The 18,619-nt window shown below is 43.6% G+C and overlaps 2 protein-coding genes across 3 annotated transcripts in view; one reads left to right on the plus strand and one right to left on the minus strand.

The window, feature by feature from the left end:
* Positions 1-18,619, plus strand: part of LOC122846992 (NLR family CARD domain-containing protein 3-like) — a 165,289-nt gene that overhangs the window by 143,544 nt on the left and 3,126 nt on the right. The window contains exons 1-5 of one of the 2 annotated variants that reach the window (XM_044144332.1): positions 146-213; positions 368-593; positions 756-2,547; positions 2,993-3,166; positions 4,973-5,146. In XM_044144332.1, coding sequence (XP_044000267.1) covers positions 211-213; positions 368-593; positions 756-2,547; positions 2,993-3,166; positions 4,973-5,146 — 2,369 coding nt within the window. In that variant the 5' untranslated portion in view covers positions 146-210. Of the gene's footprint in view, positions 1-145; positions 214-367; positions 594-755; positions 2,548-2,992; positions 3,167-4,972; positions 5,147-18,619 lie in introns of those variants that run through there. The other variant, XM_044144331.1, reaches the window with a different exon arrangement.
* LOC122847010 lies at positions 8,761-16,751 on the minus strand. The gene is made up of 2 exons (XM_044144360.1): positions 15,282-16,751; positions 8,761-12,957 (listed from the first exon to the last, which is right to left on the minus strand). Exons 1-2 carry the CDS (start codon positions 16,697-16,699, stop codon positions 12,933-12,935), a joined length of 1,443 nt encoding a protein of 480 aa, XP_044000295.1. The 5' UTR covers positions 16,700-16,751; the 3' UTR covers positions 8,761-12,932.

Genomic DNA, 18,619 nt, shown 5'->3' on the forward strand with positions numbered 1-18,619 from the left:
TTTAGAATTTCCTTTCAATTGTGTTCATGTGATGCTCTGATCTTCCATATTAAAGATTTTAATGTGAAACTCTTGGTGATTTTGTGTGTGAATACTGCTGGATGAAAATTTACTCTTCCTAATTTTTCCTTTTTCCTCCACAGAATGAACCAGCTGAGCTTAGATTGTCCGTCTGCCCAGCAGCATCAAACAGAGCTGGACTCCATATTTATGGTCTGTATATGAACAGCAACTACATTTCCATGAGTTCTGTTCAAAGTCACCTTCATTATGCACTTTGTAGACCAGAGGACTGTCAGTCTGTCCAAATGGTGTTTGGCTGCATGATTTCACTCTGATGATTCCTTCATCTACTATTCTGTTGCAGCTGCTGGAGGACAACATTGTCACTTTTGTGAAGAAAGAACTGAAGAAGATCCAGAAAGTTCTGAGTCCAGATTACCCAGAATGTTCAGAGAGTCAGAGAGATGATGAGGTGTTGGAAGGTGAAGATGAAGAGCAGAGGAGGAGCAGCAGAGAGGCAGTGATGAAGATCACACTGAACTTCCTGAGGAGAATGAAGCAGGAGGAGCTGGCTGATCGTTTGCAGAGCAGTAAGAGCATTTCTTCAGAGATTAGAAATGATAGATAAATCACACATTTACTGAAATTTGAAGAGATGGAATCACATTTATGCAAAACAACTTCAGAAATGATACACCAAAATTCAAAAAAAATATTTTCTTTATTTGATTTTTGTTCTTGTGTTAATTTAGGACATTTTGCTCCAGTTTGTCAACATCAACTTAAATCTGGTCTGAAGAAGAAGTTCCAGTCTGTGTTTGAGGGGATTGCTAAAGCAGGAAGTCCAACCCTTCTGAACCAGATCTACACAGAGCTCTACATCACAGAGGGAGGGACTGGAGAGGTCAATGATGAACATGAGGTCAGACAGATTGAAACATCATCCAGGAAACCTGACAGACCAGAAACAACAATCAGACAAGAAGACATCTTTAAAGTCCAAACTGAAAAAGATCAACCAATCAGAACAGTGATGACAAAGGGAGTGGCTGGCATTGGGAAAACAGTCTTAACACAGAAGTTCACTCTGGACTGGGCTGAAGACAAAGCCCACCAGAACATCCAGTTCATATTTCCATTCACATTCAGAGAGCTGAATGTGCTGAAAGAGAAAAAGTTCAGCTTGGTGGAACTTGTTCATCACTTCTTTACTGAAACCAAAGAAATCTGCAGCTTTGAACACTTCCAGGTTCTGTTCATCTTTGATGGTTTGGATGAGAGTCGACTTCCTCTGGACTTCCACAACAAGGAGATCCTGACTGATGCTACAGAGTCCACCTCAGTGGATGTTCTGCTGACAAACCTCATCAGGGGGAAACTGCTTCCCTCTGCTCTCCTTTGGATAACCACACGGCCTGCAGCAGCCAATCAGATCCCTCCTCAATGTGTTGGCATGGTGACAGAGGTCAGAGGGTTCAATGACCCACAGAAGGAGGAGTACTTCAGGAAGAGATTCAGAGATGAGGAGCAGGCCAGCAGGATCATCTCCCACATGAAGACATCACGAAGCCTCCATATCATGTGCCACATCCCAGTCTTCTGCTGGATCACTGCTACAGTTCTGGAGGATGTGTTGGAGACCAGAGAGGGAGGAGAGCTGCCCAGAACCCTGACTGAGATGTACATCCACTTCCTGGTGGTTCAGACCAAAGTGAAGAAGGTCAAGTATGATGGAGGAGCTGAAACAGATCCACACTGGAGTCCAGAGAGCAGGAAGATGATTGAGTCTCTGGGAAAACTGGCTTTTGATCAGCTGCAGAAAGGAAACCTGATCTTCTATGAATCAGACCTGACAGAGTGTGGCATCGATATCAGAGCAGCCTCAGTGTACTCAGGAGTGTTCACACAGATCTTTAAAGAGGAGAGAGGTCTGTACCAGGACAAGGTGTTCTGCTTCGTCCATCTGAGTGTTCAGGAGTTTTTGGCTGCTCTTCATGTTCATCTGACCTTTATCAGCTCTGGTACTGATGTGATGAAAGAAACACAAAGATCTAAGAAGTCTTCATTACTTAGTAAATCTGACCTAAAATCTCTCCATCAGAGAGCTGTTGATCAGGCCTTACAGAGTCCAAATGGACACCTGGACTTGTTCCTCCGCTTCCTCCTGGGACTTTCACTGCAGACCAATCAGAGACTCCTACAAGGTCTGCTGACAAAGACAGGAAGTAGCTCACAGACCAATCAGGAAACAGTTCAGTACATCAAGGAGAAGATCAGTGAGAATGTGTCTGCAGAGAAAAGCATCAATCTGTTCCACTGTCTGAATGAACTGAATGATCGTTCTCTAGTGGAGGAGATCCAACAGTCTCTGAGTTCAGGAAGTCTCTCCACAGATAAACTGTCTCCTGCTCAGTGGTCAGCTCTGGGTTTCATCTTAGTGTCATCAGGAAAAGATCTGGATGTGTTTGACCTGAAGAAATACTCTGCTTCAGAGGAGGTTCTTCTGAGGCTGCTGCCAGTGGTTAAAGCCTCCAACAAAGCTCTGTAAGGACACAGATTGTTACTGCAGTTATTTTGATGAATAGAAATCTGCTAATTATGTTTATATATTAATGTTTCCATTTATATATTGGTTCATTGTCTCTACAAATTGTCCCATAGGGGAGTTGTGTAAAAAAGAAACAGACTTTCTTCAGCAGCTGAGTATAATGTTGCATATTAAAGCAGCAAAACTGCTCCACTGTTAAAATTGAAATTGAATCAATATAGTTAATTGTGTAATTTTATAATGCTCTTTCCAACCTCCTTGTTACATGTAGTTCAGTCCTTTAAGGCTGGAGGTCAAACTATAGAATGAACCAGTTCACAACAAATACAAACGTGTAAAATAAGATAGTTCCTTCTCTGGCCAATAAAATCATTGTTGATTTGAAAGAACATACATTTTGAAGAATTGTTTAATAACAGATTTTTCTCTCTGTCTCCTCAGACTGAGTGACTGTAACCTCTCACAGAGAAGCTGTGAAGCTCTGTCCTCAGTTCTCAGCTCCCAGTCCTCCAGTCTCAGAGAACTGGACCTGAGTAACAACAACCTGCAGGATTCAGGAGTGAAGCTTCTCTCTGCTGGACTGAAGAGTCCAAACTGCAACCTGGAAACTCTCAGGTAAAATGTTCTCAATCCTAGTGATTTCTATCCACTAGCTGCTAGCAGAGATTGCCAAAAGTATCTGACCACCCATCCAAATGATTGTAATCAGGTGTTCCAATAACTTCCATTGCAACAGGTGAATGAAAATAAAGACCTAGGCATGTAGACTGTTTTTACAAACATTTGTGAAAGAATGGGTTGTTCTCAGGAACTCAGTGAATTCCAGAGTGGAACTGTGATACGAACTGCAACAATTGGAGTTTTTTCATGTCCTGGACTGATGAGAACCTATAAATATGTAGAAATTTAATACTTATGATACAATTTCAAGTATCATAACTTCAACTTAAGGCTGAGCACCAGAGTTTTCTACTAAAAAAATGTTATTTTATTTTGTGGTTTTAAAGGCTCTACATTGAAAATGATAAAAAATAAAGGCATACTTTTTTTGTATTACTATCAGCTTCAATAGCTCCTCTGCTCTCGGCTCTCATACAGAGCTGACCTCTAGTGGTAACACTCAACCCCTCCAGTTTCAAACTCTTCTTATTAAAGTAAGAGTTAGAGAGCTAAACATAATTGGCTACATTCAACAATAAAAAGGAGCTAAATCTATGAAAGCAACGTAGCCAATTTTGATACTTTTATTTAAGGCATAACAATGCAGTTTATCATGATTCAGCCAAAGTAATGAAATGAACAAACTGTCGTCTGATTTTTGTTAGTGTGTTTCTTCCTATTGAGCAGTGAAAGTAAATAAAATGTGTTACATGTCTTTTGCTTTAAGTATTTACTTACTGGAGGGTTTTTTGTTTGTACTGTAGAACCACAGCTAATAGCTAACAGCTAGCTCCTACACTTTACCGGCTCTAACAGAGCCTGTGCCATTCAGCTGCTTTTGCTCCTCCTACACTTTGGACTGAACCATTGTTCTAAGAATGGTGTGTGTGGAGGGGTACCTTAAAATTTATTCTTATTCTTTTCTTAGATGAATGGCAGGTTTACTTCATTCTTTGTTTCTTTTGCATTTTTATGATGATATTGTTTAATTACAAAGGTTTTTTTCATGATTTATTTGAGAGGACAATTCCACAATTACGGGGGAATGGGCACCCTGACCCACCTGGGATTTACGCCCATGTCCATCCAGGTCAGCCTGTGTCCAGTTTGAGTGAAAAGAGGTGCAGACGATCCAGGTTCAGAGGTCAACCAATGGCAGCACAAGGCAACATGTAGAGGCACCAGCTGTGTGATTGGTCCACTCTCCTGGTTTTAAATGCATCAACTATAAATCTATCTATTGGAACAAATCTGCTCCACCAGGCCAGTGAAACAATCAGAGCAACAAAGACTCTTGATATCCAGCTTTTAAAGAAAGAAGAGCATTATTGCAGATCCTTCCTCCCAGGAGTTGTTAGACTTTCTAATCAAAGTGCTCCCAAAAAACTCATTAATTATTTACATCCTGGCTGTTACATGCAGAGTTTTTAAGTGTCTATTACTGTATGGTCTAGTATTATTTTTTATTTTTACCTTTTCTTTAATATCTGATTCTTCCATTTACCTTAAACTTGTTGCTGGTAAAACTGAACTCCCTGCTGAGGAACAAAGAAGGACGTTTCTATTTTGATCCGTTCTATAAGTGACAAATATTGATTTTTTATTATTTTTTTACTCAAGTAATTAGAGTTTTATTACTATTTCATATTATTGACAGGTTAATTTAGTGACATTTTTCCTCACATTAAAATATCCTGTTCAGACTTTGGTTTCTACCTCAATGTTCTCATTTTCTCATCATGTGATGAATTGTGTCTGCAGATTATCAGGCTGTTTGGTATCAGAGGAAGGCTGTGCTTCTCTGGCCTCAGCTCTGACCTCCAACCCCTCCCATCTGAAAGAGTTGGACCTGAGCTACAATCATCCAGGAGACTCAGGAGTGAAGCTGCTGTGGGCTGGACTGAAGGATCCACACTGGAGACTGGAAGCTCTCAGGTATGGAGGAACCTGCTGCAGGAGCAGAGAAGGTCTGATAGAGGAGGAAGAGGGAGAAATGTCTTTAGTCAGTCTGCTGGGAAACATTTAGTTTCAAGATAAATAGTTAGCTTGTTGTTCAAATGAACAACTTTGTCAGTTTCTGCTCAGTTTTCCATCTCTGTATCCAGCAGTTAAAAAATGGAAAGATGAAATTCCAGATTCTCTCTGCTTTGATTCAAGCTGCTGTTTTCCCTCAAACCAGCTCTGATGCTGATCCTCAAACTAAACCTGATGCTGTTCTTCAGTCCAGCCTTGATTCTCAGGCTTCATTGGACTCTTTCTGTTAAAACTGACATGGGATTAATTTAGTTCATAGAGGAATTTAATATTTCTCTTGCCAGCCTCCTTGTTGCCTTTAGTTCAGTCCTTCATGGCTGGAGGCCCATCTATAGACTGAACCAGTTCACAACAAAAGGCAACATAATTATATATAAAACAGTCCCTTAAATCAGTAAAGAGGAACAGTGTTGAAAAAAGACAAACATTTTGAAGAATTGTTTAATAACAGATTTTTCTCTCTGTCTCCTCAGACTGAGTGGCTGTAACCTCTCAGAGAGAAGCTGTGAAGCTCTGTCCTCAGTTCTCAGCTCCCAGTCCTCCAGTCTCAGAGAACTGGACCTGAGTAACAACAACCTGCAGGATTCAGGAGTGAAGCTTCTCTCTGCTGGACTGAAGAGTCCAAACTGCAACCTGGAAACTCTCAGGTAACTCTGGACACTTGATAAATTGCTGCATCTTAGGTGCAAAAACAAGCATAATTACAGATCCAAGCAATTGCTTGGCTTTCGAATTTATTCCACACGTTACAAATCCATCCATATATAATTTCCAACCTTTGTTTCTACCTCAATGTTCTCATTTTCTCATCTTGTGATGAATTGTGTGTCTGCAGTTTATCAGGCTGTTTGGTCTCAGAGGAAGGCTGTGCTTCTCTGGCCTCAGCTCTGACCTCCAACCCCTCCCATCTGAAAGAGTTGGACCTGAGCTACAATCATCCAGGAGACTCAGGAGTGAAGCTGCTGTGGGCTGGACTGAAGGATCCACACTGGAGACTGGAAGCTCTCAGGTATGGAGGAACCTGCTGCAGGAGCAGAGAAGGTCTGATAGAGGAGGAAGAGGGAGAAATGTCTTTAGTCAGTCTGCTGGGAAACATTTAGTTTGAAGCTGAATGTTTAATTTGATAATTAAATATTTAGACGTCTCATCTGGAGGCAGAGATCATTACCCAGTTTTCTGGAATATTCTCCAGACTAAGAACGGCTCACAAGGAAAATTAAAGAGTGGGATGAGTTTAATAGTTTAATAGGGACTCTGACTAAATGAATAAAAGAAGTTCAGTTAGATTTCCATGATGATCTACTGATGACAGAAAGAACTTTAAAACAATATTTGATGGAGCTCCAGACCAATCAGCCCCAAGAAGCAAAGATGAGAAGAAAAGTAACTCCATGTTGGTCAGATGGATGTTTAAAAGTTATGAGAGAAAAATAAAGAACTTTAGATTTTAAACAAAACTCACAACTTTCAGGATTTTAAAAAATATAATTTACATAAAAAGTGAAGAAAACAATTCATGAGGCAAAGAAAGAAAGTGAGAATTTTAACAGTTTCATCTATTTAGTAGTTTGTTCTCCACCAGGGGGCGACATCTGGAAAATGATCAAAAGAATCAAAAGAATCAGGAGAAAATGGAAATCCCTTGTTTTCCAGAGGAAATGAAGAATTGCAGTGAATGATGGTGAAAAAGTAGAATTGTTCTCTGTTGACTGTGGTAGAAATTAAAAACAATAATAAGACCTTTTAGACAGATCCAAGAAAAGACTAATGTGTTTAGGTTTTCAGTAGTTGGGAAAGCTTTTGGGATTGTTCAATAAAGTTTGGGAAAAATTCCCAACATCTTGGAAAAAGGCAGAGATCCTTCATGTTGGAAAACCAGGGAAATATCCATCCGACCAATCAGATTCCAGATCCACAGCTCTGACGTCACATTTAGGATAAATAATGGAATCGTAATAAGAGAAAGAAAAACATTTTATTGATAAAGTAGAGGGATGATATCAGCCCATCAGATGGTTTAGAAGAGGGAGAGGAAGCATCATGGACTGCAGAGGTTCTTCACCTGATCCTGGTTGTTGGGACAAGAACTTTGTTACTGAACTTTAGTACATTTTTCATGTTTCTGTACGTAAGTAGATTTAATCATGGGAACTTTTACTCCACTACATTTTACAGTATCTGTACTTTCTACTTCACTACATTTCTATAAAGTGTTGCGTTACAAGTTACATCCAAGTCGCTTTGAGCTTTTTGATTTGTTGGTTAGTGTTACGACCCGTCTAGGCATGGCCAGATCGCAACATAAAGGATCCATCCTCTTCAGATCCCCAAGCAACCAACACAAACGAAATTGAACATTTTATATTATATTTATTTTAAAGAGATGTATTTTCAATTTACAAGGAGTGGAGTATATAACCTCAGAGTGAGCTAGTGCCGAAAACAACAAACAAAAGAAAACTATCTGAACATAAACCAACTTACCTAATTAAAAGTAAATAAACCAAATGACAAAAACTTACCTCCCCAACTAATAAAAAAACTGGAGAAAACTAAAGAAACAAAAACGGCAGCTCACTCCTACAAACTCCGAAACGTTACAAACAGTGTGGTCGGTGGGGATGAGCCGAGGATGGAACGCCAGGAAGTCCGCGTCACCAGCTTTTATCAGTCCTCCTCCAGGAAGCGACCAATCGGACGTCCCCCATCGTCCTCCAGGCACCAATCAACAAAAAAGAACAGCTGCACACTCAGGTACACAATCAAGTCAAACGACCCCAGTCGTAATGACCCCACTGATTACTTTGAAAGTAATCAATGATTCTGGTGCCTTTGCCTCCCTGATATCATGAACTGCTGGCTTTCAAAAATTCACCATCAAATCTGAAAAACAAATGGAGGAAAGTTAAGCTGCTAAACGCTGTCTGAGTTTTGGATGTTAAATTGATTTAGGTTAGAGAAGTTTTATGTAATCTTACCAAGCTTCTAGTTTAAATCAACTGCAATAAATAAAACAATTAAATAGTTGTAAGCAGCGTGAACTGGCAGTAACATTGATTACTGCGGTCGGGGCGCATGGAGCGCAGCGTCTCCTGCCATGAATGTCCCAGTAACGTTAAACTCCTCCACATCCTGGTTACTGAATTAATGTGAATAATCTCCATCTCATATTTACATTTACAGTCAAATTCAATAAATTACAATATTGGTTCCCATGAGGCTCATTTGTCAGGTTTTAAAACAACTTCAGCAGATATTAAACATATTTTTCATTAGACTGACATTTCTGCATTAATTGTTTTTATTGATCTTAGACTTAGACAGACTTTATTGTCATTTTGTATGCACAGGGGTGTATACATAACGAAATTTCGTTGCATATGGCTCAGGACAATGTTTTGAGGTTCCATGAGGTTACTCAGAATAAATAAAATATACAATAAAATATAAATATAAATATTAAATATAAAGTGCAGGAATGGCAGTAAAATAGAAGTTATTTAGCTATGTACATGAAGTGGAGACCAGTTTTTGAGTGCAGTCCAGTTAAGAGTTCAGCAGTCTGATGGCAAGTGGGAAAAAGCTGTTTCTGAACCTGGTGGACCTGCACCAGATGCTGCGGAACCTCTTTCCAGAGGGCAGAAGGAAGAACAGTCTATGGTGGGGGTGTGAAGGGTCGGTAATCTGTAATCTGATCAGAAATGTCATGTTTTCATTAACTGTAAGCAACAAATCATCATCATCATTAACAAATGATGATCATCATTAACAAATAAAAGCTTCTTGTTTTCACAGAGAGAAAACAATAAATACATGATTTATCTGCAGCATTGATCATTAAATGGCTCATTACTGATGTATTAAAATTAAATATGATCGGTACACTTAATGATATTGTTTTAGCCATTAGGTAAAATATTAAGCAAGTACTTTTACTTTTAATACTTTAAGTATTTATAAAAGTCAGTATTTTCTTACTTTTACTTAAGTAAAAATGTTAATGTGGTTCTTTTACTAGAGAACATTTTTGTCTGTTTATTTGTACTTTTACTTCAGTACATTGTTTGAGTTCTTTCTCCACCTCTGGTGAACAGCCAGTAGGTGGCGCTAGAGTCAGGAGGAGGCAGCCTGGAGAAAAGGCTGTTCCTCCCTGATTTGTTTCCAAGCAGTAGAAGTTGAGAGCTGGAGAAGTTTCCTCCTATTGCTGCAGCAGCAGAGATGTTCTGCTTCATGGACTAAATCAGGTTGGAAAGAGGAGAGATCTTTACTGAGCTGCTGGATAAAAGCTTCTGAAACATTTCAACTCTTTCTGGAAACTAATGAGACATAAAAACAATGGATGTTTTTACCATCCAGACCTTTAGAACCAGTTCAGCTCAATAATTCAGTTGTATCTGTGGAAGATGAACAGATTTGATGTGAAATGATGAAATTCTTCATTTCTATCTGATGTTCCAGCAGATCTGTAGAAAATGGAGCTGCAGTTCTCAGATATTTCAGTCGTCATGTTTTCTATCAATGAATCCACTGATTAAAGCAGGAATCTCATCTCCATGTTCTCCTCCAGAGGTTCCCAAGGTTTGTCCCTGGAAGCTGCTTCTGGTTCATCCAATCCTGGCTCCGCCCCCTTTAGAGGAAATCTGTCCATATTTGGTGCTAAGAGTCACCTTGATGCTGCAAACGAAAGTTACTACCGTAACTACGGTTCTATGAATCCCGGATGACCGCCAGAGGCGGTGCTTCAAGCACTGAATGATCATTCTTGAGCATGCCCAGGTCAAGTACTAATGACAACAAAGTCACTTGTGACCTGCCGAGGACCCACGTGACTATATAGTCACGTGGCACCCGGCATTCAATCCCTCAATCTTCTCGCGAGAAGAAGAGATTCCGAGGGTCCAAGCCCTCTGGTGGTCATCCGGGATTCATAGAAACGTAGTGACGGTAGTAACTTTCGTTCTATTTCATCCCTACTTACCGCCAGAGGCGGTTCTTCAAGCTCTGGATGAGTCATGTCAACAAGGTCACGAGGAATCTGCAACATTCAAGGGACAACCACCACATCACCCACCCTAATGTGATGTAGAGGTATGCTGCTCCAGGATTCCTTGAAGTGGATGGGGCGCAGCCACATTCACCCTGTAGAACCAAGTAAAGGTACTAGGTGATTTCCAGGAGACCGCACGACATATAACATCCAATGGCACCCCAGTCATGGCAGCAAACAATGTTGACATGCCCCTTGTAGAGTGGCACTTCACTCCAGCCAGCAGTGGCTGGTCCTGCAAGGCATAAGCCTTGGAGATCAAATCCACAATCCAGTGTGCAAGTCGCTGCTTAGAAAGTGCCTGACTTTTCCGTGAGCCAGTATAGCAAACCAAAAGGCTATTTGTCTTTCGGAAGGATGCCGTGACATTAATATATGCCTCAAGGGCACGAACAGGACACAGTGGTTCAGAGGGGCCTCCAGTGTCAAACCTGGCAAGATGGAGCGGCTGGGTACTGTCTGCCGCCAGTGACACCTTAGGAATAAATGCTACGTCAGACCACAGTGTAACGCCTGAGCCATCAGGGTTCCACCGGCAGCAGGGCTTGGCTATCGAGGGAGCCTGCAATTCCCCCACATGCTTTGCGGAAATCATAGGTTAAAGGAACGCTGTCTTCAGTGAGAGCCATTTGAGGTCTGCTGATGTCAGGGGCTCAAATGGGAGGGACAGAAGAGCCTCAAGCACAAGAGAAAGGTCCCTCGCCGGTGCCACAGGGCGGTTGGGTGGGTGCAAACGCCAAGCGCCCCTCAAAAACAGTACAATGTCCTTGTCACGGCCCACAGAACAACCATTCAGCCCAACTTGCCAACAGGAAATGGCAGCCACATACACCTTTAGGGTAGACAGAGACCGTCCTTGATCCAGTAATGCCTGCAGGAAGGTCAGTATGTCAGAAACTGAACACTGCACCGGGTCCCGCCCTCTATTACGGCACCAGGTCGCAAAGACCACCCACTTGTTAGCATAGACAGCTCGCATGGACAGCGCCCAGGCATTAGCCATTGTACGCCCTATTGACCCAGTGTATCTTGAGAAAGTGGACCCCAGCCTTGCAGGGGCCAAATCCAGAGCTGGAGCCGGTCCAGTTTGGGGTGCAAAATCCGACCCCCCATCTGGGAAAGAAGATCCCTTCTGGAGGGGAGATGCATTGGTGAGCCGGAGCTGAGCTCGCGCAGTAGAGGAAACCAAGTCCTCGCTGGCCAGCAGGGGGCCACCAGCAGAACCCTGTGCCCCTCCTGACGTACCCTGAGGAGAGTCTGAAAAAGTACTCTGAATGGTGGAAAGGCATAAAGGAGTGTCCGGGGCCAGTTGTGTGCCAGAGCATCGTGGCCCAGCGGGCTGCTGTTGTCCAATGAGAACCAAAGGGCACAGTGAAATGCATCCCTTGAGGCAAAGAGGTCCATGTCCGCCCTGCCAAAGACCTTCCAGATGGACTCCACTACCTCTCAGTGAAGCTTCCACTCCCCTGGAAGCGGCTTCTGACGGGATGGAAAATCTGCTGGCATGTTCTCTGGCCCTGGGATGTAGGCTGCTCTGAGGCTGGCCATGTATGGAGCTGCCCAGGTCAGGAGCCGTTGAGTCAAGCACAACAGTTTCCTCGACCTGGTTCCCCCCTGGTGGTTGATGTGAAAAACCACAGTGGTGTTGTCTGACCTCACCAGCACATGCTTCCCCTGCAAGCCTGGAAGAAAGCTCTGAAGAGCCAGAAGTACACCCTGTAATTCCAGGTGTCACCCCCCCGCACCCCCATAGGCAATGACAAATATGGGAGACAGACGAGCGGATCCAAAGAAACAATTTATTTGTTTAAAAAAAAAAAGTATGCGCTTAGAGGACTGTTCAGCCAGTCCGAGAGAAGTGTGGAGCAGTGCTGCCTGTTCCGGTCAGGTCCGGAGGCCAACCAAGCAGGCAGGGTGACTGACTAGATGCCAGTATTTATTAGCCACCGGGTGCGTTCAATCAACAGTCCATCCACCTGCTTCCTGAAAGAACAAAAAACAAATAGTGGACTAGACTAGAGACCCCTACTGGATAGGAGGGGACTGTCACTCCCCCCCATAAAAAATGGAGTCCCTAATGGAACTCCAAAAAGACAGCAATTCAACTAAATAACCAGGAGACAACAACATTAACAAAGTTTGCTGCCTTACCACAATCACCCATGCAGTCCCCACCTTAACAGCTCACCCACTCTAGGCACTGGAGAAGCCTATCAGGATCTTATAGAGAAGGGGAATAAAAATTAAAGGCATGATTTTTAAATCTAGGGACAAGGAGCCCTGGATAAAGCATCTGCCACAATATTATCTGAGCCTCTAATATGGCGGATATCCAGGCAGTAAGGCTGCAAAAACAACATCCACCGCATCAATCTGCGATTCGGACACTGCAATGAATGCAAAAATGTTAGGGGGTTATGATCGGTATAAACCACCAGAGGAACACTGCCAGAATCGAGATATACCTCAAAATGCTGTAAGGCCCAAATTAATGCCAGTGTTTCTTTTTCAATGACAGAATAGTTTACCTGAAAATGGTTGAATTTCTTAGAGTAGAAACTCACAGGTCGATCAACCCCATTATCATCTTTCTGAAATAAGACAGCACCTGCACCTACATCACTCGCATCCACATGCAGGTCAAAAGGATGATCCAATCGTGGAGCTGCCAGAACAGGGAAAGAACAGAGAACAGATTTGACATCATCAAAAGCTTTCTGACAGGATGCTGACCAGGTGTACTTCACCTTATCCTTCAGCAAATCTGTCAACGGAGAAACCACCGTAGAGAAGTTCTTACAAAAACTGCGGTAGTACCCCACGAGACCCAGGAACTGCTGGAGTTCTTTTTTTGTGGTTGGTACAGGATACTGCAAAATTGAAGTTACTTTGGCTTCTGCTGGACGCACAGTCCCTTGCCCCACCACCTTACCCAAATAGGTAACAGTGGCCTTAGCAAACTCACACTTTTGCAAGTTAATGGTGAGATGTGCTTCAGCCAGCCGTTCAAACAGCTTACGTATGTGAGCCAGATGTTCATTCCACGTATCACTAAAAACCACCACATCATCCAAATATACGGCACATCCCTCCAACCCAGATACAACCATGTTCATGAGACGCTGAAATGTTGCCGGTGCATTTCGCAATCCGAAACTCATTACAGAATAAGAGAACAGACCAAAGGGAGTTATAAAGGCAGAGATCTCTTTAGCTCTCTCAGATAATGGAACTTGTCAATAACCCTTCAATAAATCAAATTTGCTGACAAACTGAGCTGAACCCACCTGATCAACACAGTCTTCCATGCGTGGCATAGGGTAAGCATCAGATTTTGTAACCATGTTCACTTTCCGGTAATCAGTACAAAATCTAAAACTTTTGTCTGCCTTCTCCACCAACAAACAAGGTGATGCCCAGCTAGATGCAGAGGGTTCAGCAATACCATTATCAAGCATGTACCGAATCTCCTCATCCATGACCTTCCGCTTCGCTTCAGATATCCTGTAAAAATGCTGACGAATTGGTTGTGCCTCTCCTACATCAATATCGTGTTGGATTAAGTGTGTCCTACTGGGCACGTCACCAAACAAACAATGATATTCATTAAACATACCAATTAACTCAGCGATCCCCTCCTGAGACAAGTGTGAAAATAAAGAATCCAAATTCCTCAATGCATCAGAATTGTTTAGCCTGCCAGTCAACAAACTCTCACTAGGTGGAATTACCTCATCGTTTTGAAGGGCAGACAAGAAACCCAAACAACCCATTGTAGCAACTACAGAAACAGTCTCATCAACCTGCGCCTCCTCATCTTTACTGGCAGACACCTGTGAATCCCGAGTGTAATATGATTTTAATAAATTTACATGGCAAAGTTGTGTTGACTTCCTCCGCTTTGGCGTTGCCAGCAAATAATTTTGATCTGATAGCTTGCGCAAAACTGTAAATGGGCCTGTAAATTTAGCCTGGAAGGGGGAGCTGACAACTGGTAATAATGCAAGTACCTGATCACCAGGACTAAAACACAGATGTTCCACCTTACGGTCATAAATGCGCTTCATTTTCTCCTGAGAAGAGGTCAACTTCTCTCTAGCCATTTCCACCCCCACATACAAACGACGCCTAAAACCATTGACATAATCAATTAACTTAATCGGGGGTTGTGAAGGTTTCACAGCATCATGCAACAGTTTAAGTGGCCCTCACACTGCATGTCCAAAAACAAGCTCGTTTGGGCTAAAACCAGTGCTCTCCTGCACCACCTCACGAGCAGCCAACAAAAGCCATGGTAAACCCTCCTCCCAATCCCGGTTTAACTCCACACAGTAACTACGCAACAAAGACTTGAGGGTCTGGTGGAACCTCTCAAGAGCACCCTGACTCTGAGCATGGTATGCAGAAGCCTGATTATGTTTCACCTGGAGCAGTTTCAAAACTTGAGCAAATAAATGAGAAGAAAAATTTGAACCTTGATCAGATTGGATAACTTTCGGAATACCGAAAATAGAAATAAACTGGGTCAGAGCCTTCACCACAGACCTAGCAGTAATAGTACGGAGTGGATATGCAGCTGGATATCTTGTTGTCTGACACATTACTGTCAACAAATAATTACTTCCAGCTTTAGAACGAGGCAAAGGACCAACACAATCAATAATAAGATGTTCAAAGGGTTGCATAATTGCCAGAATTGGATACAAGGGAACCGGCTTAATATTCTGGTTTGGCTTTTCTGTCATCTGACAAGTATGGCAGGTTTTGATATATTCAGACACATCCTTTTTTAACCGAGGCAAAAAAATATAACGCAGGATATAATAATAGGTTTTGTGGACCCCCAAATGCCTTGATTGATCATGGGAAGCCTGCAACACTTCACTGCGAAACGTAGAGGGAGCAACAGTCTGCCAGAGTGGACCACCAACAAAATCTTCCCCATGTACCACCCATTTTCGTACCAACAATCCATCCTTCAACAGGTACCCTCTAGCCACACTCTCTTCCTCAGTGACAACCTGATCAAACAGATGACGAAGAGAAGAATCTGCTCTCTGCTCCGCCATCAGGTCACTATGAGAAACAGACAAAAGAGAATCAGGGACATATAGAGAGAAGAAATCACTTTCCTCTATTCCCCCACCATCCTGGTCAGGGACAGATGCAGACTCAGCCCGACACATAGCTCGTGTCACTGCACAAGCTGTAAAAACCCCAGGGAAGCACTGAGCACTCTCATCCAACTTCCCTAACACAGGGGAAGAAGTTACTATGGGTGCAGGCAGCAGACAATCAGTCCACACCCGTCTACCAGCAAGATCATTGCCCAAGATTACATCCACTCCCTCAAGAGGAAGTGCAGGGCGCACCCCCATAATAACCTCTCCCTGAACCAATCCACAAGTCAATGTCAGTTTATGCAGTGGAACTTGTTCCACCAAAAGACCCATTCCCTGCATTAAAACATGATCTTCAGTGTTGGTTTCCTCAGAAAAGGGTAATACAGAGCTCACAATATATGAATTAAAAGCCCCAGTATCCCTCAAAATTTTTACCGGCACTGTAGCATCACTCCCCACTATGGACACATGGCCATCAGAAATGAAAGGAGAAAAATCCCCCTGGTCCAAGGTGTACTTCCGTCCTACTCCCACCTGCTTGGAGGAAACAAAACCAGCATGTTTTTCAGAGGCAGCAAACGCAGCAGATTTCACTTGAGCACCCCGTTTAGGGCATTCACGCTTCCAATGGCCCCTGGCTTTGCAATAATGACATACGTCAGTTGGATCCAAATAAACATGCCCACCTGAAACCCGTTCTGACCTACTGTTCAGATCAGGACCAACACCTTCCTCCTTCGCATGACCCCCCACAAAAGATTGACTGCCACTCCTGTAGCCAAAATCATTGCCAGTTTGATACCCACGGCCACCTCTGTGTAAAAGAACATATTCATCTGCTAGTTTAGCAGCTTCAGCAGCTGTCTTCACATTATGTTCTCTGATGTATACAGCAATATGACTTGGAACAGAGTTTTTAAACTGTTCCAGGACAACCAAATTACAGAGGTCAACAAAAGTGCTAATTTTCAAGGAAGCACACCACCTATTAAAATGGATTCCCAGCTCCCTGGCAAACTCAACATGGGTTTGTTTCCCACCCCTCTGCCATGTCCGAAACCTCTGTCTGTACGCCTCTGGTACCAACTCATAAGCTGTTAAAACAGCCTTCCTCACAGTGGTATAAACTTTACTTTCATCCACTGTAAGAGCAGAGTATGCTTCTTGAGCCTTGCCTGTGAACACACACTGTAAAAGCAGTGTCCGATCTAGATCAGACCAACCTCTGCTATCAGCTACACCAGGGGTGTCAAAGTCAAATGGACGGAGGGCCAAATAAAACATTTAGCTACAAGCCGAGGGCCGGACTGATCGAATGTTCATTGAAATTTTTTTAAATGACGCATATAGTCTAGTGCAGCGTACCGGCCCAAGCCTTGGGGGGGGGGGGGGGGTGCGTGCGTGCGCGTTGTGAGGATCGAGCAGGCGTCGTTGTGAGGATCGAAGAAGTGCGTGCGTTGTGAGGATCGAGCAGAAGTGCGAAGTGCGGGGGTGGGTGCGTGCCGGCTTGCTGCGGTCTGCGGGCCGGTTCTAATAATAAATCAAGATCATCCCAGGGGCCGTAGAAAATCTTCTCGCGGGCCGGATGTGGCCCGCGGGCCTTGACTCTGACATATGTGAGCTACACGTTCAAACAGGGAGAAAAAAGTTTCTGGATCCCATTCAGAAAACTGAGGAACCAAACGCTGATTATTGCCAACATCAAACGAGCTAGAAGTTCCCCTACCGGAAGCATCGAGGTGGGCGTGGCCCTCACCAGTTAACCGCAGTCTACATTCTTCCAACTCCATTTTTTTCACATCTAATCTTTTCTGTTCTATCGCAGCCTGCAGCAAAAGCAGCTCCCGCTTCTGTTCAAAAGTCAGGCTAGTGTCAAAAGCATCAGCTTCCAACCACCTTTCGGTAGCCTGCAATTTAGTTGGTCCTAACACACCTGAGTCAGTCAGATTAGCTTTAATGATAGCTCTAATATTATCCTTAGACCGCTTATCACCGACCTCCAACTGAAAATGTTCAGCGATCTTTAACAATTGTTCGCGTGCAGCGCTCCAACCCTTCTTCAGACGGCTCTCGTAAAAACTCAACAGCAGCCATAGCTTTACCAATTAGTCACCAAACACCTGAATTCCAGTCCCACTAGCAGCACTATGAGCCCCCACAATCCCAAAACAACCACAGCGTCACAGTGACCCCGTCCTTCTAACTGCCTAACCAAAAGCTAACTAATCTCCCCCCCCCCTAGTCTTCGGGTGTTACCGTGATGGGTTTTTATGCACTAACGGCCGAGAGTCCGGAAAAGCAACCAATAAATGGCGACCCCCCTGCAACTCCAGATGTGCTCCCGAGACAACTGCTCTGCCCACGTTCACACCACACTAAAATCCCCCCCACAACAAACTCCATAAAGGAAGTAGTTGTTAAGCCTAGCAGGGACAGAACCACCGCGACTTACTACGATTGCGATCACTCAAACTGCTACACAGACACACTCTCTCAAAACAGATGTACAATGGCTGCATCACTCACCAAACACGCTCGTCAACGTCCCCCAACAAGCCAGCGTTCACAAATCAAAGCACAATACTTGATAGCTGATCTCCAATCTGGGTTCAAACTGACGAGCCCCCATTTGTCACGCCCCCCCCATGGGCAATGACAAAAATGGGAGACAGACGAGCGGATCCAAAGAAACAATTTATTTGTTTAAAAAAAAAAGTATAAGCTTAGAGGACTGTTCAGCCAGTCCGAGAGAAGTGTGGAGCAGTGCTGCCTGTTCCGGTCAGGTCCGGAGGCCAACCAAGCAGGCCTGGTGACTGACTAGATGCCAGTATTTATTAGCCACCGGGTGCGTTCAATCAACAGTCCATCCACCTGCTTCCTGAAAGAACAAAAAACAAATAGTGGACTAGACTAGAGACCCCTACTGGATAGGAGGGGACTGTCACACAGGACATTGATGTGTTCCCTCCTCTGCCGCTGGGAGCAAGTCCCCTGTGGCATTTGACCCCGCCAGGTTGCACCCCAGCCCGTGGAGGATGCATCCGTAAACACAACTTCCCGATGACACGGGAGGAAACCAAGCGGGACCCCTGTGGTCATAAACAACCTCACCCTCCATTGGGACAGAGACTGAAGACACGGAGGCCCCACCCGAAGTCTTCTGAGATGATGAGTGTTCCGCGTGGAGTCTAGATTCAAGCTGTT

This window comes from Gambusia affinis, linkage group LG17, assembly GCF_019740435.1.
Source record: "Gambusia affinis linkage group LG17, SWU_Gaff_1.0, whole genome shotgun sequence".
NCBI classification, from domain to species: domain Eukaryota; kingdom Metazoa; phylum Chordata; class Actinopteri; order Cyprinodontiformes; family Poeciliidae; genus Gambusia; species Gambusia affinis.